At 43.1% G+C, this 26,896-nt stretch overlaps 2 protein-coding genes across 4 annotated transcripts in view; one reads left to right on the forward strand and one right to left on the reverse strand.

Moving 5' to 3' along the window:
* Positions 1-26,896, reverse strand: part of LOC138853519 (tigger transposable element-derived protein 1-like) — a 176,560-nt gene that overhangs the window by 58,781 nt on the left and 90,883 nt on the right. The gene's annotated exons all lie outside the window — the stretch shown is intronic.
* E(z) (histone-lysine N-methyltransferase E(z)) overlaps positions 18,111-26,896 on the forward strand; it is a 442,429-nt gene continuing 433,643 nt past the window's right edge. For all 3 annotated transcript variants that reach the window (XM_070090649.1, XM_070090671.1, XM_070090660.1), the window contains exons 1-3: positions 18,111-18,158; positions 18,397-18,585; positions 21,524-21,732. In XM_070090649.1, the coding sequence (XP_069946750.1) occupies positions 18,441-18,585; positions 21,524-21,732 (354 nt within the window). In that variant the 5' untranslated portion in view covers positions 18,111-18,158; positions 18,397-18,440. The remainder of the gene's footprint in view (positions 18,159-18,396; positions 18,586-21,523; positions 21,733-26,896) is intronic.

Genomic DNA, 26,896 nt, shown 5'->3' on the forward strand with positions numbered 1-26,896 from the left:
TTAGGGTACTTATTCTTCTTACTTTGATGTGAAGAGCCACTATTACTGGTTCCTGTCACTTGATGTGTGCCTGTGTAATCCTTTTTAGTAGATGAATTATGATTATTGACATTGGGATAATTTTTCCCTTTGTGAAACTTGACAGGTACAGTGACATCATGTCTCATACTCTTAGAAGTAGTGGGTTGGCTGGTCTGCAATTGAAAAATTAATTCTTGTCAGGGGCCCGAGACTGTTCAACTGCCTCCCAGCATACATAAGGGGGATTACCAACAGACTCCTGGCAGTCTTCAAGCTGGCACTGGACAAACACCTAAAGTCGGTTCCTGACCAGCCGGGCTGTGGCTCGTACGTTGGTTTGCGTGCAGCCAGCAGCAACAGCCTGGTTGATCAGGCTCTGATCCACCAGGAGGCCTGGTCACACACCGGGCCGCGGGGGCGTTGACCCCCGGAACTCTCTCCAGGTAAACTCCAGGTGAACGTAATGTTGAGGTACCTGCAGGTGATTTATTCCCCACAGCTGCCCGTTGATCCGTCCTGAACAGGATGTAATCTGTGAAACTTACTTAACTGAATTAATCACTTAATAATTAAGTGACTGATTGAAGGAAGTGGGTATAGGGTACACGAATTTAATTAATTGAGTGGTGCATTATAATTAGCCCAATTAACTGCTAGCACATGCTGGCCAGATCATGGACTTTAAAGCAAAGAAAGCATCATTTGGAATGGTACTCCAACAAGTACCACAAGGGTTATTTTGGTTTGGAGGAAATAAGAATAGGCCTGCAAGAATTAATTTTTCAATTGCAGACCAGCCAACCCACTACTTTTAAGAGTATGAGACATGATGTCACTGTACCTGTCAAGTTTCACAAAGGGAAAAATTATCCCAATGTCAATAATCATAATTCATCTACTAAAAAGGATTACAGGCACACATCAAGTGACAGGAACCAGTAATAGTGGCTCTTCACATCAAAGTAAGAAGAATAAGTACCCTAATAAGGGTAGCCCAGCTAATAAGAGTCCAGCCGAAGAAAAGAGAGATTGTCTCTTGTGCAAGGGTACTCTTTTTCTCTAAGAATTGTAGTGTCTATAATTCATGGGATGTTAAAGTGGAAAGATTGGAAGAGCTTGACAGATGTATATGAGATGCCTAGGCAATCATAATGTCAGGGATTGCCATACCAAATTGAACAATTGTTGTCAATGCAACAAGGGAAGGCACCACATAGTTATGTGTAAGGGTGGATCTAATTTTAATAATGGTGACAATAGTAATGATAGTGATAATAATGCGGACACAACAGTAGCTAACGTAAAGATTGCAGCTAATGTCAATAATGATGGCCTAGCTGAGGTAACCTTACCTGTGTTGGATGTGATAATTAATGAAAAACGGCATAAATCTAAAACTTCAACAGCATTACTAGATCAGGGATCACAACGTACTTTCATAAAACGTAATTGCCTTAATGAGATGAAAGTACAAATGGGGGATCCTACCACTTTAAAATTATCTGGCTCTCTCTCAGAGAAAATGGCAAAGTTATATGACGCGGTTTATATAAATGTCAGTCTGGGCAGAGAGAAAACCCTTATTAATGCAGTAGTCGTGGATAGGCTACCAGAGAAAATCTCTACCGTAGGGCTTAATGCCGCTACAGAAAGACTCTCAGAATAATGTGAAACTGGTACCTTCTTGGGTAAGTAATGACTGTGGGACCAATAAATATTTTGATTCGCAGTGACTACTATGCCGCCTTTGTGAAAGGTATGGTAAAAATATGTGGTGTCACGCTCCTCAAAACTGGTGGTCATGTAATTTATGGTAGGCTTCCTCGTAGTGATAATGGATGACTAAGGAAGCCTTAAATACAATCACTATGTGTCTTACTCATGAGATATCACCCCAGTGTAAATATTCTTCAATAGAGGACGCTGTTGAGCCACTGCATAAACTGTGGGAAGTCCAGATGATTCCTTTACTCAGGAACAATACCTGAAGAATGTTAAATATGAATCGGGACAATACTGGGTGCAACTCCCATGGAAGCTGAATCATCCAGAATTGCCTACTAATTATAGGATGGCATATGGACAGTTAAAGGCCCAGCTCCACGAATTGAGCAAGACACCAGAATTGTTGACTGCATATAATGATATAATTAGATAAGATAAGATTTCGTTCGGATTTTTAACCCCGGAGGGTTAGCCACCCAGGATAACCCAAGAAAGTCAGTGCGTCATCGAGGACTGTCTAACTTATTTCCATTGGGGTCCTTAATCTTGTCCCCCAGGATGCGACCCACACCAGTCGACTAACACCCAGGTACCTATTTGCTGCTAGGTGAACAGGACAACAGGTGTAAGGAAACATGTCGAATGTATCCACCCGCCGGGAATCGAACCCGGGCCCTCCGTGTGTGAAGCGGGAGCTTTAGCCACCAGGCCACCGGGCCACCAGGAACAGTTAAATAATAAAGTTATAGGGGAAGTACCTCCGGAGCAAGCAAAGATTTATGGTCACTACTTGCCACACCATGGAGTTAAAAAGGATTCTAAGAATTGAGAATTGTGTTCACTTGTAGTGCAAGTGTGGATTATTATTGTATTCGCAAGGAAGCCGCCGTGTTCTTTCGTGTTTTTCACGGTCTCTCTAAGTTTTATAACCTGCATGAACTGTATCACTCTAGGAAACAAGAGCATTTCACCCCTCCATGGAAGATGTGTTCATTTGATATCACGTACCTGCAAGTCCCTCCCAAGAAGCTCATTGCTAGTAATCCCTTCCTTAAATCACTTGTTAGAGCAACTGCTCAAGAAGAAATTTCTCGCCTAGCTGGTAGTAATAAATAAAATCAAATCAAGTTTATTATATATAAGGGTTACAATGTGGGGTTTACAGAGGGGGCCACTAGGACACCTAGCATGGCTAGGCATTTCGGGCAGACTTAGATTAATTCTTAACATTAAATCCTTACACATTATGGTATTAAGGCTAAGTGACTACATTATAATTTGTGAGTTTAGCAATGTGAATACTTTTGTTTTAGCACAATACAAAGTGTCTATATTGGAGTATCATAGGCAAACTTATGACTAGTTAGGATTCATTATTTTAAGATTAAGTTAGTTTAATATCTTTATTATGCACCCCATACCCATCCTGTGGGCGGTAGTCAAAAGATTACAAAGGTACATAATGGGTCCAGGGACTGGACCCCAAAGTTATGATAGCTGAACTAGCTACAAAGGTAATGAACTCCAGGTAGATCTGGTCACAATCATGGCAAGTTACAGAGGTAATGAATCAGCTTCACTCCTACACATACCTGGAGTTTACCTGGAGAGAGTTCCGGGGGTCAATGCCCCCGCGGCCCGGTCTGTGACCAGGCCTCCTGGTGGATCAGAGCCTGATCAACCAGGCTGTTACTGCTGGCTGCACGCAAACCAACGTACGAGCCACAGCCCGGCTGGTCAGGTACCGACTTTAGGTGCTTGTCCAGTGCCAGCTTGAAGACTGCCAGGGGTCTATTGGTAATCCCCTTTATGTATGCTGGGAGGCAGTTGAACAGTCTCGGGCCCCTGACACTTATTGTATGGTCTCTTAACGTGCTAGTGACACCCCTGCTTTTCATTGGGGGGATGTTGCATCGTCTGCCGAGTCTTTTGCTTTCGTTGTGAGTGATTTTCGTGTGCAAGTTCGGTACTAGTCCCCCTAGGATTTTCCAGGTGTATATAATCATGTATCTCTCCCGCCTGCATTCCAGGGAATACAGGTTCAGGAACTTCAAGCACTCCCAGTAATTGAGGTGTTTATCTCATGGTTACAGTCATGAACAAATTACAAATTAATGAGCCAGTGATACGTCCACACCTGGTCACAACTGTAATGAGTTATAAATACAAATATTAAGTGGGTCATACACCCACACAGTGTCTTCCATTGCAGACACTGCAAAGCTCCAGGCAGACATCAACCATATCTTTCAGTGGGCTGCAGAAAACAATATGAAGTTCAACGATGAGAAATTTCAATTACTCAGATATGGTAAACATGAGGAAATTAAATCTTCATCAGAGTACAAAACAAATTCTGGCCACAAAATAGAGCGAAACACAAACGTCAAAGACCTGGGGGTGATCATGTGGGAGGATCTCACCTTCAAGGACCATAACATTGTATCAATCGCATCTGCTAGAAAAATGACAGGATGGATAATGAGAACCTTCAAATCTAGGGAGGCCAAGCCCATGATGACACTCTTCAGGTCACTTGTTCTATCTAGGCTGGAATATTGCTGCACACTGACAGCACCTTTCAAGGCAGGTGAAATTGCCGACCTAGAAAATGTACAGAGAACTTTCACGGCACGCATAACGGAGATAAAACACCTCAATTATTGGGAGCGCTTGAGGTTCCTAAACCTGTATTCCCTGGAATGCAGGAGGGAGAGATACATGATTATATACACCTGGAAAATCCTAGAGGGACTAGTACCGAACTTGCACAGGAAAATCACTCACTACGAAAGCAAAAGACTTGGCAGACGATGCACCATCCCCCCAATGAAAAGCAGGGGTGTCACTAGCACGTTAAGAGACCATACAATAAGTGTCAGGGGCCCGAGACTGTTCAACTGCCTCCCAGCACACATAAGGGGGATTACCAACAGACCCCTGGCAGTCTTCAAACTGGCACTGGACAAGCACCTAAAGTCAGTTCCGGATCAGCCGGGCTGTGGCTCGTATGTTGGTTTGCGTGCAGTCAGCAGCAACAGCCTGGTTGATCAGGCTCTGATCCACCAGGAGGCCTGGAGTTTACCTGGAGAGAGTTCCGGGGGTCAACGCCCCCGCGGCCCGGTCTGAGACCAGGCCTCCTGGTGGATCAGAGCCTGATCAACCAGGCTGTTGCTGCTGGCTGCACGCAAACCAACATACGAGCCACAGCCCGGCTGATCCGGAACTGACTTTAGGTGCTTGTCCAGTGCCAGCTTGAAGACTGCCAGGGGTCTGTTGGTAATCCCCCTTATGTGTGCTGGGAGGCAGTTGAACAGTCTCGGGACCCTGACACTTATTGTATGGTCTCTTAACGTGCTAGTGACACCCCTGCTTTTCATTGGGGGGATGGTGCATCGTCTGCCAAGTCTTTTGCTTTCGTAATGAGTGATTTTCGTGTGCAAGTTCGGTACTAGTCCCTCTAGGATTTTCCAGGTGTATATAATCATGTATCTCTCCCTCCTGCGTTCCAGGGAATACAGGTTTAGGAACCTCAAGCGCTCCCAATAATTGAGGTGTTTTATCTCCGTTATGCGCGCCGTGAAAGTTCTCTGTACATTTTCTAGGTCGGCAATTTCACCTGCCTTGAAAGGTGCTGTTAGTGTGCAGCAATATTCCAGCCTAGATAGAACAAGTGACCTGAAGAGTGTCATCATGGGCTTGGCCTCCCTAGTTTTGAAGGTTCTCATTATCCATCCTGTCATTTTTCTAGCAGATGCGATTGATACAATGTTATGGTCCTTGAAGGTGAGATCCTCCGACATGATCACTCCCAGGTCTTTGACGTTGGTGTTTCGCTCTATTTTGTGGCCAGAATTTGTTTTGTACTCTGATGAAGATTTAATTTCCTCATGTTTACCATATCTGAGTAATTGAAATTTCTCATCGTTGAACTTCATATTGTTTTCTGCAGCCCACTGAAAGATTTGGTTGATGTCTGCCTGGAGCTTTGCAGTGTCTGCAATGGACGACACTGTCATGCAGATTCGGGTGTCATCTGCAAAGGAAGACACGGTGCTGTGGCTGACATCCTTGTCTATGTCGGATATAAGGATGAGGAACAAGATGGGAGCGAGTACTGTGCCTTGTGGAACAGAGCTTTTCACCGTAGCTGCCTCGGACTTTACTCTGTTGACGACTACTCTCTGTGTTCTGTTAGTGAGGAAATTATAGATCCATCGACCGACTTTTCCTGTTATTCCTTTAGCACGCATTTTGTGCGCTATTACGCCATGGTCACACTTGTCGAAGGCTTTTGCAAAGTCTGTATATATTACATCTGCATTCTTTTTGTCTTCTAGTGCATTTAGGACCTTGTCGTAGTGGTCCAATAGTTGAGACAGACAGGAGCGACCTGTTCTAAACCCATGTTGCCCTGGGTTGTGTAACTGATGGGTTTCTAGATGCGTGGTGATCTTGCTTCTTAGGACCCTTTCAAAGATTTTTATGATATGGGATGTTAGTGCTATTGGTCTGTAGTTCTTTGCTGTTGCTTTACTGCCCCCTTTGTGGAGTGGGGCTATGTCTGTTGTTTTTAGTAACTGTGGGACGACCCCCGTGTCCATGCTCCCTCTCCATAGGATGGAAAAGGCTCGTGATAGGGGCTTCTTGCAGTTCTTGATGAACACAGAGTTCCATGAGTCTGGCCCTGGGGCAGAGTGCATGGGCATGTCATTTATCGCCTGTTCGAAGTCATTTGGCGTCAGGATAACATCGGACACAGACCGGGCCGCGGGGGCGTTGACCCCGGAACTCGCTCCAGGTAAACTCTCCAGGTAAACACTAGCGCGCGCGCACAGAAGGGAACATCAAGAGGGAATATACCAACAAGTGTTGGATGACATACGAACAACTGAGGAGGAGGTGAAGAAGCTCTTAAGTGACCTTGACACCTCAAAGGCGATGGGACCGGACAACATCTCCCCATGGGTCCTTAGAGAAGGAGCAGAGATGCTGTGTGTGCCTCTAACCACAATCTTCAACACATCCCTTGAAACTGGGCAACTACCTGAGAAATGGAAGACAGCTAATGTAGTCCCCATATTTAAGAAAGGAAACAGAAACGAGGCACTAAACTACAGACCTGTGTCTCTGACATGTATTGTGTGCAAAGTCATGGAGAAGATTATCAGGAGGAGAGTGGTTGAACACCTGGAAAGGAACAAGATTATAAATGAAAACCAGCATGGGTTCATGGAAGGCAAATCCTGTATCACAAACCTCCTGGAGTTTTATGACAAGGTAACAGAAGTAAGACACGAGAGAGAGGGTTGGGTAGATTACGTTTTCCTAGACTGCAGGAAGGCCTTTGACACAGTTCCCCACAAGAGATTAGTGCAGAAGCTGGAGGATCAGGCACATGTAAAAGGAAGGGCACTGCAATGGATAATGAACTCACAATTTACAAAGGTAATGAACTCACAATTTACAAACTTTGGAGTCCAGTCCCTGGACCAATTATGTACCTCTGTAATCTTTTGACTACCGCCCACAGGATGGGTATGGGGTGCATAATAAACATATTAAACTAAACTGCAATGGATAAGGGAATACCTGACAGGGAGGCAGCAACGAGTCATGGTACGTGAAGAGGTATCACAGTGGGCGCCTGTTACGAGCGGGGTCCCACAGGGGTCAGTTCTAGGACCAGTGCTATTTTTGATATATGTGAACGACATGATGGAAGGAATAGACTCTGAAGTGTCCCTGTTCGCAGATGACGTGAAGTTGATGAGAAGAATTAAATCGGACGAGGATGAGGCAGGACTGCAAAGAGACCTGGAGAGGCTGGACATGTGGTCCAGTAACTGGCTTCTCGAATTCAATCCAGCCAAATGCAAAGTCATGAAGATTGGGGAGGGGCAAAGAAGACCGCAGACAGAGTATAGGCTAGGTGGACAAAGACTACAGACCTCACTCAGGGAGAAAGACCTTGGGGTGACCATAACACCGAGCACATCACCGGAGGCACACATCAACCAAATAACCGCTGCAGCATACGGGCGCCTGGCAAACCTGAGAATAGCGTTCCGATACCTTAATAAGGAATCGTTCAAGACACTGTACACTGTGTATGTTAGGCCCATACTGGAGTATGCAGCACCAGTCTGGAACCCACACCTGGTCAAGCACGTCAAGAAGTTAGAGAAAGTACAAAGGTTTGCAACAAGGCTAGTCCCAAAGCTCAAGGGAATGTCGTACGAGGAAAGGTTAAGGGAAATCGGACTGACGACACTGGAGGACAGAAGGGTCAGGGGAGACATGATAACGACATACAAGATACTGCGGGGAATAGACAAGGTGGACAGAGATAGGATGTTCCAGAGAGGGGACACAGGGACAAGGGGTCACAACTGGAAGCTGAAGACTCAGACGAGTCACAGGGACGTTAGGAAGTATTTCTTCAGTCATAGAGTTGTCAGCAAGTGGAATAGCCTAGCAAGTGAAGTAGTGGAGGCAGGAACCATACATAGTTTTAAGAAGAGGTATGACAAATCTCAGGAAGCAGAGAGAGAGAGGATCCAGTAGCGATCAGTGAAGAGGCGGGGCCAGGAGCTGAGTCTCGACCCCTGCAACCACAATTAGGTGAGTACAATTAGGTGAGTACGAGGCGCACCCACAGACATATGCACACGAGCATACAAATATATGCATACACACAAGCACGCACACACACACACACACACACACACACACACACACACACACACACACACACACACACACACACACACACACACACACACACACACACACACACACACACACACACACACACACACACACACACACACATACACACACACACACACACACACACACACACACACACACCCACACACCCACACACACACCCACACACACACATAAGATTAAGATTAGTATTTCTGTGTTTATAGTCAGTGGGTGAGTGAGTGTAATTGTGAACCACCAGGTGGTTATCATCGGATCATGACAGAAATGGTAAAAGCAGGGGGGGATATAGTGTTGGAGTGGTTGGTACTTTTGTTTAATAAATGTATGAAAGAGGGGAAGGTACCTAGGGACTTTTTTTTTTTTTATATCTTATTTAGAACAATACAATACAAGAGATAGATAAAGACAAAAACAGGTCTTACACAGAATAAATCATTAACAACCACACAAACATGAACTTGAGATAACACAAATATCCCTCCTCACCCATACATGAAAACCCCTACACCTATGATAACCAATAAACGACTAATTCCAATTGCATTGTTATATGATTAACAAAACACACCATAATATGCATATATTGTCACTTTGTAAATTATAAAGTAGGACACCTTATACGTTAAATACAATTAACGTAATGTATTGAGAATAAGGTAAAAACAATATGTTCATCAAACACAGAATATATTAATAAACAAGGATCCAACACACTGACACCTCTACAAGCATCTAAAACATGCATATGAATAACATACATAGAACAATGTCCCACTGCAAAATCAAACACATATATTGAGTATACTCGTCACAAACCATGAATACACATCATACGCCCAAGTTCATACACATTCACCCGCTACATACCAGGAGGCGACCCCGTTTCCACCCCTGACAGCCCATCAACATAACACATTGTACCATCCCTACCCTGCCCCACCCACCTAATTTACAAATTTAATAAAACCTCTAATGTAAGGTCTCTATATCCCTCAGAGAAATCCCGCTCCCACCTCCTCCCATAAAGTTCTCTATTACGGCACAACGTTTTATAAAACGTAACAGCCAATACCCTCCTCTTCACCTCACTTACCCCTTTCCCCCTCATTCCCCACATAATGTAGACATAATCTACCATAATGTACCCCACAGCCCTAATAATACTTTCATCCATACCCCCCACATCAAGACTCAATGCCCGCAGAACAGAGAAGTATTGACCACTTATCTTATGCAACACCCTGCTCAACCAACCCCTGACGCTCCCCAACCCCTCACAAAAATACACTACATGGAATGCAGAATCCTCCCCGCCACATATTCCACATACCCCCCCCCCCCTCAACCACCCGTCTAGCTCGTAAGACCACTCCCGATGGTAAAATCCCATGCAAAAACCGATACATCACCTCACGTCCACGGGGTTGTAACCTTAACCTACCAAACCTTCTCCATATACATCCCCAGTCATACATGGGGAAAATCCCCTCCACCGGAGCCACAACCCTTTCCGCCGACATCCTACACAGCCTACTTATTTTTACCTTACCCAGATCCCTAACCATCACCACTGCCCTCAAAATAGTTTCACACTCCCTCAACTCCGTCCCAGAAAACATGCGTTTCAATTTATTGTGTACCTTAACCAACCCCCCCCCCCCACTCACACCCTCCCTCATCACCTCCCTTTTAATGAAGATACATTTGACCCTCCTCTTTAAGTTCATTAAACCCAACCCCCCCTGACGCACAGGTAACATTACTACATCCCTTCTAAGCCAATCACAACCTGAACCCCACAAAAATTTAAAAACCCCTCTAAGTATAGTTGCAATTGCCGTCCCCGTTAAAGGGAACACGGCAGCCACATGCCAAACCTTGCTATACAATAAAACGTTAATTACAATGGCACGCTGCACAAGGGTCAAATGATAAGGCCGCAATGCTCCCAATCGACCCAGTATCCTTTCTACCAACCTGACCGAATTATTAACACGTGCAACCTCAAGATCATCTGCATAGATTAGACCACAAATTTTTAATGACATCACCCGCTTCTTTACGACTGCACTACCCCACTCGACCCTCTCCCCCCAAGTTCCTAACCCCATAACCATGGACTTCTCCGAATTTACCCTCATACCAGTTGCACATGCAAACGTGTCGACCACTCCATCTAAGGCGTTTATGGACATCCCCTCTCTAACCAATACAGTGGTATCATCTACATACCCTATGAGAACAGGCCAAACGCCCCCAGTACCCCCCCAACCCCTCCACTAACGCCCATATGGCGCTCCACCATTCTATAAAAGGGGTCCTGTATGCATGCAAATAAAAGCTGTGACATAGGACACCCCTGTCTAAGACCTCTGCCCATTACAATCCTCCCCCCTAATCTTCCATTAATCTGTACTCTCACCATTGCCCCTCTATATAACGCCTCTACCCATCCCACTATTTCTTCCCCATAGCCCTGTTTCCTAAGGATAGCTCTCAACGCCTCTCGCTCCACCCTATCATAAGCTCCTTGCCAGTCTAGTGCAACCAAACCCCCCCCTTCCCCCCCCTTTTTCTTCCACGAAATCCCTTAAAAGACCATGTCCCACCCCCATAGACCTACCTGGCAACCCAAACTGGGTTTCCGATACAACCCTCCCTACAACACACTTGATCCTATTTCCTAAAATTTTCGCAAATAACTTATAATCCGCGCATAACAACGATATTGTTCTATAGTCCCTGAGCGAACGCTGTTCCTTACCCTTCGGTACCAAAACAACTACAGCTGTTGCCTGTCTTTCACCCAACCTTCCCCTTACCTTCATCAAGTTTAGTAACCTCACCAAAAAACCTTTTATTAACTCCCAATGCTGTTGATAAAACTCCGCCGGCAGTCCATCGATTCCCGGTGCTTTGCCCTTTCGCATGGCACTCAAAGCTCTCCATATTTCCCCCTCAGTTATGTCCCCCCCCAAAGCTTCCCTATCACTGTGTCCTAACCTACATGGCACACTTCCACACACCCTCTCTAAATCCCCTAATCCTACCCCTTCCTCCCGCCAATACTTTTCGTACCACTTATCCGCAAACAACCCCATCCCATCCGTAGTGTGGATAACCTGACCCGCCCTATACCCTCCCACCGACTCAAGAACCTCCAAACATGGAATAGCTGTTGCCTGCTGACGTTGTTTTTGTCTGCGCAACACACACGAGGACGGCCTATCTCCCCATAACACCTCCTCCACCCCCGCCATTACTCTCACCGCTTGGAACCGCTCGTCCTGAATTTCCCGCAACCGCTCTTTAAGTATCATAATGTTGTCCATCGGATAGACACCCTCTACTGTCCCTTTTACATAACAACCCCGTAACCTGTCCTCCAAATAATTAATCAACCCAAATTTTAAAGAATTAATCCTTTTCCCCTCCCTCACATAATAATGCCGAATCCGGTCCTTAGCCACACCATCCCACCACGTCACCACGTCCTCCACACCTTGTACCTCCTCAGTTAATCTCTCCCACAGCTCCGTAAAACCCCCCAACCCCTCCTCATCTTCCAACAGACTCGTATTTAATTTCCAATATCCCCTAGAGATACTAGCTAGAGAATCCCACTCTACTTCTGCGACAACCGCCCTATGATCTGAAAAAGCTAGTTCAATAGTACGGACAGACTTTGACAATACCTTATGAGATATATACAACCTGTCTAACCTAGCTGCGTAACCTCGCCTCACGAAAGTATGCTCCACCTCCCACGCTCCCCCACCTACCACATCCCTCAACTGAACGTCCACCAAAAGATTGCGTAATGCTGTCAACATATGCCCCGCCCCTCGTGGTTCCACATCCGCTCTCCTGATCACACAATTCCAGTCCCCACCTACGATGGCCACTTCAGGTAAACCACGGAAAGCAAAAACTAGATCATCACACACAAAATCCCTCTTTACTTTCATATCATTTTCAGCTGGTGCATACACACTTACAAAGGTTACCCTCTGCCCCATCCACCACCCATCCACACGCAACACCCTCCCCCCCCACCCCCTTCACGTCTTTGCAACACAAACGGGCTCGCCTCCTTTATCAATAAACCCACACCACCTTTCAAACGTGCCGATGGCAGAGTCAACACCTTATACCCTTCCACCTCGAGCACTCTACCCTCCCTGAAATTATGCTCCTGTAGAAAGACTACGTCCACTCTGTATCGACGTAAGAGCATACGAAAGCATTCCCTCTTCACACCAGTACACAGTCCATTCACATTCACAGTCATGCACTTAAGGCCTTTCTAAAGCTTCCAACCCTTTCTCCTCTCACCCTTCCCAGGGCCTCTTGCCCCAGGGTCAACATGTGGTTTGTCACCATCCACCCCCCCCCCCTTTTCGATGCCTCTTATCCTGGCTGTCACGAGAATATACATCCTTCCTCCCAGACCTCTGCGCGGGCGTCAGGACATCATCTGAGTCTGACGCAGCCGCCCTCTTCCTCGTGACACTCTCTACCGCCATACTGTCTTCCGAAGATTCCTCACAGTGAACATCAACCTCTACTGTGACCTGTCGCACAGAGCTCGGTGACTCCTCTCTGTGCCTGCAGTTGTCCTCCTTCCTTCTCGTGCCTGTCCCGCCACACTCTCCTTTCAACTCAGGCACCATTTCACGGACCAAGCCATTATCCTCGCCCGAAGAAGGTAAAGTTTTCAATACCTCGTCGAGCTCCTCCTCCAGCTCTTGCACCTCCTGCTGAATTAGCACTTCCTCCCCCGTCACCGGCAAAGTGGCCATTTTTGGCTCCACACAACTCGTGCCTCGCCCATCATGCACCACAAGAGACTCTTCTACAATTTCACTCCACAGACGGCCATCTCCTCGGTTTCCTTTGGAATTCTCCTCAACGACATCCACACCTGTAACTGGTGCTCCACCTGTTTGCGCCGGCGCCCTCCACTGCCTCCCACACGTCGCCGCCATATGATCATACTCCCCACACAACCTGCATGTCCGTCGCTGCCCAGCATACGCCACTAGAATTTGGGTCCTAAACTCCGGCATCACGACGTATGACGGGATCGGGTGCCTCAGTGTCATTTTGAGGGAGAATGTACCCTCCGGACGTCCCATGTACGCACCTGCCGCCCACTTGCCTTGGGTTGCCAGATGCACGGTACCATAAGCTGCAAACACCTTCCGTAAGTCCTCCTCGTCAGCCTCGAAGGGGACATTTCGCAACTTCACCCACGTATAGTGGCGAGAGACGTCTATGAGTCGCACTTTGACAGCTGGAGTTACATCAATACTCACATGCTCAAATTTCGTCACTAACGACTCGTACACAGCCGTCGAATTTAACTTGACGAATAGACGATAGGCCCCATTCAGGGCCACACCATAAACCTCATCATCCTGCACTCCGTACGTTTCCCTGATGATTGCCGGAAGTAACACCTGCGCCGTAGAGGGGGAAATCGCCCCACGAAGCAGCTCAACGCCGACAGTGTTCACCCTACGTCGGATACTCAGCGCCATATTGTTGCTATGAGAGCTCTCCTGACAAACAGCAGAGGGGTGCCGTGCACAACCGCACTCCACCGCAGTCAGGCAGCTAATGATGTGGGTAGGGGATGTGTAGATCAAGTGTTTACATTGAAGCATATATGTGAACAGTATTTAGATAAAGGTAGGGAAGTTTTTATTGCATTTATGGATTTAGAAAAGGCATATGATAGAGTGGATAGGGGAGCAATGTGGCAGATGTTGCCAGTATATGGAATAGGTGGTAAGTTACTAAATGCTGTGAAGAGTTTTTATGAGGATAGTGAGGCTCAGGTTAGGGTGTGTAGAAGAGAGGGAGACTACTTCCCAGTAAAAGTAGGTCTTAGACAGAGATGTGTAATGTCACCATGGTTGTTTAATATATTTACAGATGGGGTTGTAAAAGAAGTAAATGCTAGGGTGTTCAGGAGAGGGGTGGGATTAAATTATGGGGAATTAAATACAAAATGGGAATTGACACAGTTGCTTTTTGCTGATGATACTGTGCTTATGGGAGATTCTAAAGAAAAATTGCAAAGGTTAGTGGATGAGTTTGGGAGTGTGTGTAAAGATAGAAAGTTGAAAGTGAACATAGAAAAGAGTAAGGTGATGAGGGTATCAAATGATTTAGATAAAGAAAAACTGTATATCAAATTGGGGAGGAGGAGTATGGAAGAAGTGAATGTTTTCAGATACTTGGGAGTTGACGTGTCGGCAGATGGATTTATGAAGGATGAGGCTAATCATAGAATTGATAAGATAAGATAAGATAAGATTTCGTTCGGATTTTTAACCCCGGAGGGTTAGCCACCCAGGATAACCCAAGAAAGTCAGTGCGTCATCGAGGACTGTCTAACTTATTTCCATTGGGGTCCTTAATCTTGTCCCCCAGGATGCGACCCACACCAGTCGACTAACACCCAGGTACCTATTTGCTGCTAGGTGAACAGGACAACAGGTGTAAGGAAACGTGTCGAAATGTTTCCACCCACCGGGAATCGAACCCGGGCCCTCCGTGTGTGAAGCGGGAACTTTAGCCACCAGGCCACCGGTGATGAAGGAAAAACGGTGAGTGGTGCATTGAGGTATATGTGGAGACAATGTTATCTATGGAGGCAGAGAAGGGAATATATGAAAGTATAGTAGTACCAACACTCTTATATGGGTGTGAAGCTTGGGTTGTAAATGCTGCAGTAAGGAGGCAGTTGGAGGCAGTGGAGATGTCTTGTCTAAGGGCAATGTGTGGTGTAAATATTATGCAGAAAATTCGGAGTGTGGAAATTAGGAGATGTGGAGTTAATAAAAGTATTAGTCAGAGGGCTGAAGAGGGGTTGTTGAAGTGGTTTGGTCATTTAGAGGGAATGGATCAAAGTAGAATGACATGGAGAGCTTATAAATCTGTAGAGAAGGAAGGCAGGGTAGGGGTCGTCCTCGAAAAGGTTGGAAGGAAGGGGTAAGGGAGGTTTTGTGGGCGAGGGGCTTGGACTTCCAGCAGGCGTGCATGAGCATGTTTGATAGGAGTGAATGGAGACGAATGGTATATGGGACCTGACAATCTTTTGGATTGCGAGCAGGGTAATATTTAGTGAAGGGATTCAGTGAAACCGGTTATTTTTATATAACCGGACTTGAGTCCTGGAAATGGGAAGTACATTGCCTGCACTCTAAAGGAGGGGTTCGGGATATTGGCAGTTTGGAGGGATAAGTTGTGTATCTTTATACGTATATGCTTCTAAACTGTTGTGTTCTGAGTACCTCTGCAAAAACAGTGATTATGTGTGAGTGAGGTGAAGGTGTTGTATGATGATGAAAGTATTTTCTTTTCAGGTATTTTCTTTCTTTTTTGGGTCGCCCTGCCTCGGTGGGAGACGATTTAGATTTAGATTTTGCCACCGAAGTGGCTAGTTTATTGTGCACCCCATATCCATCCTGTGGACGGTAGCGCAAGAGCATGTGGATACACAAAGGGCCTAGGAACTAGACCCCAAAGGGTTAACAGGAATACATATGGATTTATATCTACATATCTATAGTTCACTTATCTGTTACAAGCAAATTTAGGAAATTTGCTTAGTATATCTGGTATCTTATTTTCATTAATAAGATATCTTGACATGTCACATAGGTTATTATACTGTCTGTCTCTGCATTCTTCAATAAGTGGACAATTAAGCACATAGTGTTCAAGAGAGTGACCATATACCTGATCACATAATTTACATTTAGTTTGATCATCATCTGTGTGTCTCCCAAACTGCCAGAAGTACTTGTAACCAAGCCTAAGCCTGGCCACTACAACATCAGTCAGTCTGTTCACATTGCAAGTTGCTCCATAAACATACTTATCTACGTTCATGTTATAGTGGGTTATAGATCTACTCAGGCTTCTAACTGCATTCCTATAACAATCATTTTCATTATTTACTTCTCTCCTAATATTATTCCTAATGCTAGACACAGTTATACCAAAGTTATATTCTACATTCTCCTTCTGGGTACTCTTCTTGACTAACATATCAACTTTATCATGAAGGAGTAATCCAATGTGTGATGGGATGCATAGCAATCGTACATTAATTCCTTTGTCCCTAATTTTTGAGTATCTATACCTGGCTTCTCCAATGAGCATGTTGTTGGAGTCATTATATGAGTCAAGAGTCTTCAATGATGACATAGAATCAGTAATGATGATAGAGTCAAGCTCAGTGTCATAGTTGCACGTCCCGTCTGTTTTTCCAGATTTCCCATGTCTGCAGATACCAAGTGCATAGTATGTGCACAGGCTTGGTTTCCGTTTGCCTTGGGTTTCTGTGACTGTATTCCCTGTTGGTGCATGTTTCCCTGTCTTATTCCTATCCTCCCTAGCACCAACAATGGAGCTCCCACCAGTTGTTTTTGGTAATATATCCTCACTATAGCTAGTGGAGTCCTCTTGTTTGCTATTTCCTGTGGTATTTCTAGTTTGCAATATTGGTTTTATCTTATCTTTGACTACACTTGTTTCCCCACTACGGCTCCTGTCCCCTATGAGGTCATTTATATGTATTCCTTCCTGCGTATAATTCCCGACTACCTGGACAAAATCTCCAGCTTCACCATTACTGTCTCCCAGGACAGCACCTCCAGCTTCACCATTACTGTCTCCCAGGACAGCACCTCCAGCTTCACCATTACTGTCTCCCAGGACAGCACCTCCAGCTTCACCATTACTGTCTCCCAGGACAGCACCTCCAGCTTCACCATTACTGTCTCCCAGGACAGCACCTCCAGCTTCACCATTACTGTCTCCCAGGACAGCACCTCCAGCTTCACCATTACTGTCTCCCAGGACAGCACCTCCAGCTTCACCATTACTGTCTCCCAGGACAGCACTATCAGCCCCACATTTACTGACTACCAGGACATCACCTCCAGCCTTACAGTTTCTGACTACATGGCCAGTATCAAGGGCAGTACCATTCAGCCCAGACTTTTTATGTTCCCATCTGTTGTAGAAAGCTTCCAGGTTGTCTATGAAAGCAGCTTTGATGTTATCCTCTTTTAATACCCTTGTGATTTTAGTCCACAGATTTTCCTCATTTGGGCATACCCAAAAACACTTCCCTGTAGGACAATTAACTGTACAGGAACATTATGATGTAGGACAAGTAACTGTACAAGAACATTATGATGTAGGACAAGTAACTGTACAAGAACATTATGATGTAGGACAAGTAACTGTACAAGAACATTATGATGTAGGACAAGTAACTGTACAAGAACATTATGATGTAGGACAAGTAACTGTACAAGAACATTATGATGTAGGACAAGTAACTGTACAAGAACATTATGATGTAGGACAAGTAACTGTACAAGAACATTATGATGTAGGACAAGTAACTGTACAAGAACATTATGATGTAGGACAAGTAACTGTACAAGAACATTATGATGTAGGACAAGTAACTGTACAAGAACATTATGATGTAGGACAAGTAACTGTACAAGAACATTATGATGTAGGACAAGTGACTGTACAAGAACATTATGAGAGGTACGACAAGTAACTGTACAAGAACATTATGAGAGGTACGATGACGCTGCAGTGGTACAGACAGACGGACGGACGCGGGGAAGCTGATGTCGGTGAGTCCTTCCTTGTTGTAGAAATTCTGACCAATATTCCTCGTATTCTCATCGTGTGGTTGACCACACACTGTTAGATATGGAGTTTGATACATGCTGGTACTGAGGGACAACCTTATTATGAATTAAATGCAAATATTAAAATATAAACATAGCCCATCAAGTTGTGCTGTTTTGCTCACCTGATCTCTTGTTTTGGTCATTTTTAAAACCTGATTTTTTTTTTGCGTGTGGTCAGTGAGTGAGCGTGTGTGTGTGTTGAGTGAGGCTGGGCAGGTGGGCATGATGATGGGCGTCCGTGGGAAGGTCTCCACAGAATGGAAGAAGAGAGTCAAGTCAGAATACACGAGGCTGAGGTCACTGAAGAGGTTCAAACGTGCAGACGAGATCAAGGCCGCCTGGAATGATAACAGAACTAAACTGGCTGGTAAGATAACTTCACATAAATAACCTAACTCATAACCCAGCAGCCTGAGGAAATAACTGTGTTACTTAGGAAAGAGGTTTTGTTTGGTCATCCTAGACTAAATATATTGTACATTTTATGTGCCCAGAATGTGTCCTCGAGATTATTGTACACTTTTGTTATATACAATATTATGTACCCATAGCTAAAATAAGGACCGACTATGTACATCCATTACTATTTAATGTATACCTACCATTATCCTATTCGAGAACAGTAATGGAAGTATATCATTTCACTTGGCTGGGCTAGGACATCCTAGCTTAAATCAAGCCCACACACTGTCCAGTTAAGATTCAAAGTATATAGGTAATATGTAATTTATCTGAATTGGATTTACATACACATTGATTAGTTTATAGGCAATAAACTGTCCATGTAGTTTCAGATAAATGAAATGACAATATTTATATAATTTTCAGCTCAACTTGGAGTACACTTACTCTGCATAACTTGGGCATGATTTTATATTAAACACTACTCTATGTACCTGTGAACACTACAGAATACGTAAATATTACTTATGACATTATTATTTTGAAAATATTAGCAACAATAATAAAGTTTTTGGCACATGCAGCATATTTCAGCCATTCAAAGATTAGTGTTCAGTTATCTAACCAATCACAGTAAACATAAATGAAGATGAAGCAGATATAAATAAACACGTCCCAGTTGCACGTATTTATTTACAAGTGTCATGTTTGGCGAGAAGTGGTCAGTTTTGGGCGATTTTCCCAGGGAGAGTGGGAATGCTCCCTACAATCCCATCTGTTTTAGGTTTTCTACTAGGTTGGCTTCTATTATTGGAATAGGCTAAACCATGGCCAAGCATTCTTAGTCATGGTTTATTAGCTGAAAAATAAGGAAAAATGTCTAATTTTGGTGTATGACAATGAATGCCACATGGAGGACAGAGGAAAGGCCTGGGGACTTAATGAACAGAGGGAGGTTACTTTAGTGGTTGGAATGTTTATGGTTTCTGTTTTGGACTGTTTTTTAAATGGGGAAACTGTTGAAAATAATTTCAATTTGGGCAAATGACTGACTTCTGGGCACTGAATTAATAGGATGGTTATGGTAGTTGAAAGGGCAGTTTCTTGTGATCAGTGGATAGTATAGAAGGCAAACTAGCAAAATAATTGAGAATTGAAATAGGCCTTAAAGTTGGCAGAAGCACTTGCATTAAGTGCTTCATAACTTTCAAATCACATTTGTGAATTATATTATTAGTATAATCAAATTAAAGAAGGTTTGTTTCCAGATTTGATGGTTATGGTTAGTTGCTGGGTAAGTCGATTTTGGAAGCAATGGACAAAGACCATTGTGTACAGAATTGTCTGGTTTTGTTATGTAGTTCACTGAGTAATTGTTTTTGAAGCAGAGGGCAGAATTTGTTGTCTCCAGTATTATTCATGACTGTAGACATTAATCCTTTGACTGTTTTGGTCATATATATACGTCTTATGAGCCACCGTTTTTGACGTATATATAATCTTAAATTCTAGCGGCTTCAAATCAAGCAGGAGAAAACTGGTAGGCCCACATGTGAGAGAATGGGTCTGTGTGGTCATTGTGCACCATATAAAAAAAATCCTGCAGCACGCAGTTTATAATGAGGAAAAAAAAAACTACCGTTTTTTTAATTAAAATGCCGACTTTGTGGTCTATTTTCGTATAGTGTTAATGGTTGTATTCTCGTTTTCTTGGTCTTATTTGATAGAATGGAAAACATATTATAGAAATAGAGGTGATTTTGATCGGTTTTACTATGAAAAGAACCTTGAAATGGAGCTCAAAGTAGGGGATATGTTTGATTTTTGCCAGTGTTCAAAAGTAAACAAATGATGTCATTTTCCAATAAATGTCCAAGTAGCCATTCTAATATGCAGTCGTGAATGGGTTAACATTATTTATACAGTTATTACAATATTGGAGTAGTCTGCATAACAATCTTCTATTTTTTGTTTGAATAAAAATTCAAAATAGAAAGCAAGAGTAATATCAGAGGGGCCTGGAGATGTGACTGATGAACAAAGAAAATGTTATTTTAGAGCCAGGAATGTCTGCATTGTTCATTCTGGACCATATTTTGAAATTGTCATATTTTTTAATTTTTGTGAAATTGGCCAAATTGCAAATTTCTGACCACATTATTGGGTAGTTGAAATTGGTAAATGGGCAGTTTCTTGTACTCTATTGATAGAAAAAATGGAGTTCTAAAGAAATAGTTATGAGTTTGGTCGACTGGAACAATGGAATTAGCCAAAAATAAGGCTCAAAGTGGGAGAAATAGCTGAATCGTAAATATCGCCGAGGTCGCTAGCTTTGCAAGAGCGTAATTCCATCAGTTTTCCATCAAATTTCGTTCTTTTGATGTCATTACAATCAGGAAAAGATTCTGTCATTTCGTAAGAATTTTTTTTTTTTTTTTAAATTTTGCGACACCAGGAGATACCTTGGGATCTGGGGTTCCGACAGTCAAGGGGTTAAATTCATCAAGAACCTGATCATCCAGAGTGTGATGGATATGTTAACCAGTGGGCTGCTAACATTTGACAGCTGGTTGACCATGTAATCAAAAAAGTAAGTAGACTGTCCTCAGGCTGCTGGGCTTCAGGGGTAGAAGAATGTATGTGAGGTAGGGGTTTTGGTAACTATGTTAGGTATTTGTTGTGGGTTGGATAACTTGTATGTGAAATTTTTATTCTTCTCACTGCTTACATAAATATATGCAATAAGAAGTTAGGACTGTCATTTGTATAAAGTTTGGATAGTTTCATATCCATTTGATCTTTATCTTAGATAGGATATGAGTAGATAGACTAGTTGTCGTTGTAGATAGAAGACAGTATTTTATATTCATTGCATAATTTCCTAATAATATGCAACTTGTCAGAATTGCTGGAACAAGAGGATCAAACTGTAATAGGGATGGGTCCTGTGTGGGTGTGTTCAGTTGAAGCCCCACCACACCAGGCAGTCATGAGGCGTACACATGTCACCTCCTCATGCAGTGAACCACTCTCTATACCCATCAAGACCATCAATGCTGTTAACCCAATTCCGACAATGTACACCTGGGCACCCCTTCAACAGAACTTCATGGTAAGTGGCTAACATAATTTATAACTTAGAAATCAGTCCTTGGAAAAGTAAAACTCTTGAAGCTGAAATTTCATGCATGGGCTTTATTACATATTATATTTATAATTTTATAGACACTTTGTATTTTGCTTTTGACTACTGTATATCTTTTATTAGAATGGGCTTAGGATGGGCTGTATACATGTAGTAATAAAATGTTTCAGTCTGACTTATTTCCAGTCTTATCACCTAGAACCACCTTTGACCATCACTTGTGGCCAGTAAATTCTGTTTTGCTGCCTGTTATCCTTTTAACTGTGTAATGTAAATAAATGTCCTGATTCCTAAAGGTTAACAACCTGCCTAGTTTAGGGGCATTTAAAATATTAAACCACATAAACCAACCGAGGGCCTAGCTTGTTCCTTCACATAAATTATGAAGCATTAATTAAAAGGTCACTACAGTGGACCCTCGGTTATTAGCCGTAATCTGTTCCAGAAGGTAGGCCTAAAACCGAAAAGGCCAAAAACTGAAATAACATTTCCCATAAGAATTAATGTATATCCAATTAATCTGTTTCAGACATCCAAAAAATATTAGCAAAAAATACATTTTTTAAAAGATTAATTATAGTTTTACATACACAAAATAATGAGTACATTCATAACTTAACTTAAAATATTTGTAGTCTTAACCCTTAATCTGTCCATACATACGTGTACTGTACCTACATCTACTGCTGCCTACAGTGACTCCCTACAAATAAATACTACTCACCTCTCACCCTACATTAACCCTTAAACTGTCCAAACGTAGATCTATGTTGACGCGTGTAGCGCTCCGACCTTGATTTTCTCCGTTTGTAAGCATGCAAAATTGGACGTAGATCTACGTTCGGAGCACTACACACGTCAACATAGATCTACGTTTGGACAGTTTAAGGGTTAATGTAGGGTGAGAGGTGAGTAGTATTTATTTGTAGGGAGTCACTGTAGGCAGCAGTAGATGTAGGTACAGTACACATATGTAGCCCCCCCCCCTGGGCTACACTACACAGCCACATTATTACCATGTTCATTGAGTTTAATCGTTTCTAACAACTACCTTTAGATGCCATCATAAACAAAGGGGGAAGTGATGAATAATTCATGCCGAGAATTGTAAACAAACTCATATGAAGGGCAGTTACTGGGCGAGACACCAGATTCACAGTTTTCTCAAATGCTGAATCAGAGAAAACGTAAGGTTTACTCTTCACTCGACTCTCCCTTCGATAGCATATAAACATTGCATGTTTATATGTTATGTAACATGTTTTTATATAATTTTGAAGAAAATATATATGGATTAATGAATATGTCTATATTAACCTAAAATAAGACATTTAATGTGCTCAAGAGTGATTATTATTAAACATACATTGCATATAAACATTGCTACACTCCCTGCATGCCTGCTACACTTCTTTCCTCAATGCCTGCCTACTACACTCCTTGCCTCTATGCCTGCCTGCTACACTCCTTGCCTCTATGCCTGCCTGCTACACTCCTTGCCTCTATGCCTGCCTGCTACACTCCTTGCCTCTATGCCTGCCTGCTACACTCCCTGCCTTCCTGCTACACTCCCTGCCTTCCTGCTACACTCCCTGCATGCCTGCTACACTCCTTATCTCTATGCCTGCCTGCCTTGAATTCTATCATGTTTCTCACTTTCTTTACTAAAGGAACTTTCTTTGGGGCCATGGCTATTTATTTTGCAGTTGCACTTGAATAATAACCAAAAACAATGGATTATATCAAAATGTTTGGATGAATGAGCAGAAGCTTCCTCGCTCGCCCAGAGACACAGCCACACTGACTCAGGAACACGTGAGCAGCTGGTGGTGGAATCACCCAATACGGCCGCTAAACGAAATAACGGTAGATAACCGGAAGCCAAGATAACAGCCGATAACCGAGTCGGCCGATAAGCAGAATGGCCAATAACCAAGGGTCCACTGTACTTACTTTTCTTATAAGGAAGGGCACAAAAACTCGCCTATACAAAAATATGTAGCATATATATTAATAGTACATTTACATATTCAGTGGAACCCCAGTTTTCATCCAGTCTGGTTATCGTACAATTCAGTTTTCGACCACTTTTTTGGCGAAATTTTCCCCGTTCTCGTACATCCGCTCAGAAATCGTCCATACCAGACGCATCCGCCTGCCTGCGGGATGCAGCTGTAGATACATTTGTGACTCGGTCTGCCTTTGTTACTCGTTCAGTGAGCATTACTCCGCATGTTCATCCAAAACATTTTGTAATAATCCATTTTTTTGTGCTTGCGACCGCTAAATAAGCCACCATGGACCAGCAGGTCACTTCAAACTTCAAAAAACTCTTCACCAAAGTTGCTTTGAAGTGACCTTGGACACTGAATTGACCCTAAGAGAGTTCTGGAGGAATCACTTCAATATCCGAAACTGCATAAACCTTATAGATAAGGCTTGGCAGGGAGTGACTTCCAGGACAATTAACTCTTCCTGGAGAAAATTGTGGCCAGAATGTTTCTTCGAGAGGGATTTTGAAGGGTTTGAGGCTGACCCTGACAACCCTACACCTGTTATGGAATCTATTGTGTCTTTGGGGAAGTCCGTGTGGTTGGCAGTGAGTGGCAAGGATGTGGAAGAGTTGGTGGACGACCACAGGGAAGCACTAACCACTGAAAAGCTGCAAGACCTTCATCTGGAACAGCAAAAGACCTTAGCTGAGGAAATTGCTTCAGAGGAGGAGGAAGAGAGAGGGGAGAATGTGCCTACTTCAGCCATTAAGGACATTTGTGCAAAGTGGAGCGAGGTCAAAGTTTTGTGGAGAAATATCAGCCTAACAAAATTGTTGCAAGCCGTGTTAGCAACATGTTCATTGACAGTGCCATGCCCCATTGTAGGCACATCTTAAAGTGATGCCAGAAACAGGCCTCTGGACAGATTTTTTGTGCAACAGGGGTTCAGTGACTCAAGCTGGTCCTAGTGCCAGTAAAAGACAAAGAAAGGAAGTAACCCCACATAGGGCTTTGATACCTTAAGTCCTTATGGAGGGGGATTCCCCTTCCAAACAATGACCTTTTCTCCCTCTCCCCTCCTCGCCGTCTTCCATATGGCAACAAGAGTCTTCAATAAAGGTAAAAGTGATGTTAAATGTTCATTTATCCATTTTGTTAGTCATTTATATTTATTTCCCATTGTTTTCTGTATGTAAAACTATAGTCATTCTCTATAAAATTTGTTTTGTTAATATTTGTGGCTGTCTGGAATGGATTAATTGGATTTACATTATTTCTTACGGGAAATATTACTTAAGTTTTTATACAAATCGGTTTTTGGCCTACTTTCTAAGAAGAACGGATTAAAGACAAAAACTGGGGTTCCACTGTACCATATACAACCTACCCACTACATACAAAAATAACCAAACACCAGTACACCTTTACCAAATACACATTTTAGGCCACCTTCAAAATATTACTCGCTAGGACACTGCTATTTGTAGTTTAAATGTATACAAAGAGTGGGGCTATGACATATTCCCTTCTGCTGGCCTCTAAGCCTGCAGGCAAAACACTCCATGAGTACTCTCCACTATACAGGCCCCTGCACACTAGGGCCATATAGGTAAGCACGAGAGCACCAAAACCAATTAAATAACCTATGGCCTAAACTACCCAAAATCACCATCCCTGCTCACACAAACACCAAACCATGACGTCTTTCTCTAGCTGCTGCAGTTCTTGTACTCATTCAAAAACACACCTCACCTGCTCCTGTCCTGTCCTGGCTGCTCTTTCAGTATTAATACGTGTCCGATTTCAGAATTAATCCTGTAAACTGACATATATGGAGTTTTTTTTTATACACATTTTCAACAATGCCCTGCGTAATAGTGCCCACCATCACTTGTGGCCAGTATTCTATTTTGGTGCCACTTTAATATCCCGAAATGAGATGGGGGTGATGAAAATATTAAAATACGGAGCAATACTGTGCGGGTAGGTGTTAACAGGAGGGAATCTGGTAGTTTTTACCATCACCACCACCTACCAACTCGATCACCTGACACAATCATCTATGACCATCATCACCACCTAACGAATAAGTGGGAAACAACCCAGCTTTATGTTGAGGGAAATTTTCTGAGTGGAAACTACCTGATTTCAAGTTTTTGAAAACTCTGTGGTGCATTAATTCACGCAAAACAATATATTAATAGTTTTTAATATGAATGTAAGTAGCATTATATTCAAAACATGCTACATAATTGCACACTGTGGGAGGTTCACACGTATGCATAATTTTTGATGAGTTAAAACATACTGTGTGCTGCCATTTTAGGCCTCAGCTCAACATGTCTAGGGGGAAAAGATGTAGGCCCATGTGGAACCATGCAGTGCATCATGGTTAAAATCACCTGAGTGCATTACTGCAAAGCAGCAAGCTGAAGCAATCCTTTGCTGCCTTGAATCCCAGTACACTTTTTCTCTTGCTGACTAATGTAAGTTGTGGTTGACTTCTTTCAACATATACTTGTCTCATCAGCATTAAACACTTGCTGTGGCTCATAGGCACCCTCAGTAATAATATCCTGCAATTCAGCAGGGAAATTATCTACTGCTGTGTGATCAACTGAAACACTTTCAACAGGGAACTTAATATTATGAAATTATTATGTAACTTGAACTTGTGGAACCAACCTGTGCTAAACACACTCTTGTTCAGGCTTTCCTCATCACACAATTTTTTAGTACTTTAAGGCTTTTTTTCTTACAGTGAAATTAAGTGGTACACCTTTGTTTTTTGTTTAGTCCATTCAATCAATAAATTTTCTGTCTTATTTAGTTGTTGTGACCTACGTATCATTCTTTTCAGGAGGTGACAACCTGGGATGTTCATTGGTTATTCATTTGTCTCATTTCTTCTGATTGAACATATTGATGCTTCATTAAGGCCATAATCTCTTGCCGTGTCCACCAAACGTGCACCACTTTTAACCCTTTCACTGCCGAGACCCTTGCTCACAAACTTGCTCTCAGTGTCAAAGAATTTAAAAAAAAAAAAATTGGTGAGTTTGGGCCTAGATATGAGAGAATAGGTCTGTGTGATAAATGTGGACCATGTACAAAAAATCGTGCAGCACGCTGTATAT

Source organism: Cherax quadricarinatus, chromosome 3 (assembly GCF_038502225.1).
Source record: "Cherax quadricarinatus isolate ZL_2023a chromosome 3, ASM3850222v1, whole genome shotgun sequence".
NCBI lineage: Eukaryota > Metazoa > Arthropoda > Malacostraca > Decapoda > Parastacidae > Cherax > Cherax quadricarinatus.